Source organism: Suricata suricatta, chromosome 13 (assembly GCF_006229205.1).
Source record: "Suricata suricatta isolate VVHF042 chromosome 13, meerkat_22Aug2017_6uvM2_HiC, whole genome shotgun sequence".
Lineage (NCBI taxonomy): Eukaryota > Metazoa > Chordata > Mammalia > Carnivora > Herpestidae > Suricata > Suricata suricatta.
The window spans coordinates 19,269,929-19,271,864 of record NC_043712.1 but is presented as its reverse complement, the minus strand read 5'-3'; the positions used below and the strand labels follow the sequence as shown (position 1 = coordinate 19,271,864).

The window sequence follows — 1,936 nt, the reverse complement described above, 5'->3', positions numbered from 1 at the left end:
TGAGTTCAGCCAAGCAGGGACCAGAACCTTCCCATGGAATCTCTTGGCATTGCAGCCTTGGGATGGAGAGAGTCCCATCCATCCTGTATTGGAGTCCTGGGGAGCAGAAGGGCTAGAGGCTGGTGCCTCTGTCACAAGCAGAAGGTGGCTTATCCAGACAGACAGAGGCCATGTGCCCGGGCTCAGCTGTGGCATGGAACTGAGTGAATATTTGAATCTGGCCTATGCCTTGAGCAAGCCACTCCACCTCCCTGTGCTGGGCATAGTCCGGAAGCTGGGGTGGATGGGCCCTCCCTAGATCTGCCCAAAGAGCGCACGCAGGAGGCCTGGGCTAGTGCGTTGTGGGAGCAGTGGCCTGAGGGAGCACGGCCTCGGGATTGGGATAGACGTGGGGATCGTCCAGACCCTGGCCCTGCACGCGTCATTTGTTGCTGTGGAAAACATCGCCCCATAACTGAACGACTTAAACGAACATGGATTTATCTCAGTGTGTGCGGTGGGAACTTGGGTGCGGCTTCACCGGCCCTCTGGCTCTGGGTCTCGTGAGGCGCGTGAGCTGTTGGCAGGACTGTGGTCTCCTCTCGAGGCCCAACCAGGGAAAGGGCTGTTTCCACACTCGCGCCCGCGGCTGTTATTAGCAGGATCCTTCCCAAGCCGTTGGACTGGGGCCGTCACTTCCCCGCAGGCTGTTCACCAGGGGCTGCCGTGTGGCCCTCTCTCTGCGGCAGTTTACAGCATGGCAGCAAGAGCCAGGCCACATGAGCAAGACAGAAGTCATGGGCTTTTGCAGCTGAATCTCAGGAGTGACATCCTGTCACTTCATGGCATTCTCTTTATTAGAAACAAGTTACTATGTCTGGCCCAGACTCAAGGGGAAGGGATGTACAGGGTGTGAACACCTGGAGGCCAGGGCCTTTGGGAAGCTGCCTCACAGGCCCTCCTAGCCGTGGGGCTTGGGACAGGGGCCTTCTGAACCTCAGTCCACCTGTATGTTAAATGGCTTCCTTCTTGGGGCGCCTGGTTGGCTCCACCGGATGAGCCTCCCAACTTCAGCTCAGGTCATGATCTCACAGTCCGTGAATTCAAGCCCTGCATCGGGCTCTGTGCTGACAGCTCAGAGCCTGGAGCCTACTTCAGATTCTGTGTGTCCCTCTCTCCCTGCCCCTCCCCTGCTCATGCTGTCTTTCTCTCTCTTAAAAATAAACATCTAAAAAAATTGTTTTAAATGGCTTGATTCTTCCTCCTCTGTCATGAGGACCAGTGGAAGAAAGGCTGAGGAGGTGCCTGGTCTGGCACCTTGAGCATGCAGAGCCTCCAGAAGGGAGGTGGGGGCAGGCCCTGCGGGGCTCAGCTCACAGAGAGAGGGCTTGGGGGTTGGTTCCAAGGTCGCTTCAGCACTCTTGGTCTCCTTCTGGAGAGGACCCCTAACGTCCCTGTGGCCCACCGGCTGGGGCCAGTCTGGGCCAGGCCCATGTTTGAGTCCTGAGGCCGATGACCTGGCACAAAAAAACCCCACCCCGAGTGACTGAAGTCCTGGTGACTACAGGTATCTCTCTGTTCCCCACAGACAATTTCAGGTACACGTGTGACATCTGCGGGAAGAAGTACAAGTACTATAGCTGCTTCCAGGAGCACCGGGACCTGCACGCGGTGGATGGTGAGTGAGGCCCCTCACCGCCAGGAGTAGAGTCAGATGAAGCGGGGCACCCGCTCCACACCGGGCCCCTGTCTGACTCCCACCCCGCCCACCAGCCGTCCCCTCCCTCCTCCCACCCAGAACCCCACCCACCAGCCGTCCCCTCCCTCCTCCCACCCAGAACCCCACCCACCGGCCATCCCCTCCCTCCTCCCACCCAGGACCCCACCTACTGCCGTCCCCTCCCTCCTCCCCCCAGAGCCCCACCCACGATCGATCGTTCCCTCCTTCCTCCCTCCC

The 1,936-nt window shown here is 59.2% G+C and overlaps 1 protein-coding gene across 1 annotated transcript in view; it reads left to right on the top strand.

Moving 5' to 3' along the window:
- The window catches only part of ZNF618 (zinc finger protein 618), a 171,233-nt gene that overhangs the window by 123,934 nt on the left and 45,363 nt on the right, over positions 1-1,936 (top strand). Inside the window, exon 5 of the mRNA XM_029919630.1 lies at positions 1,568-1,657. Coding sequence (XP_029775490.1) covers positions 1,568-1,657 — 90 coding nt within the window. The remainder of the gene's footprint in view (positions 1-1,567; positions 1,658-1,936) is intronic.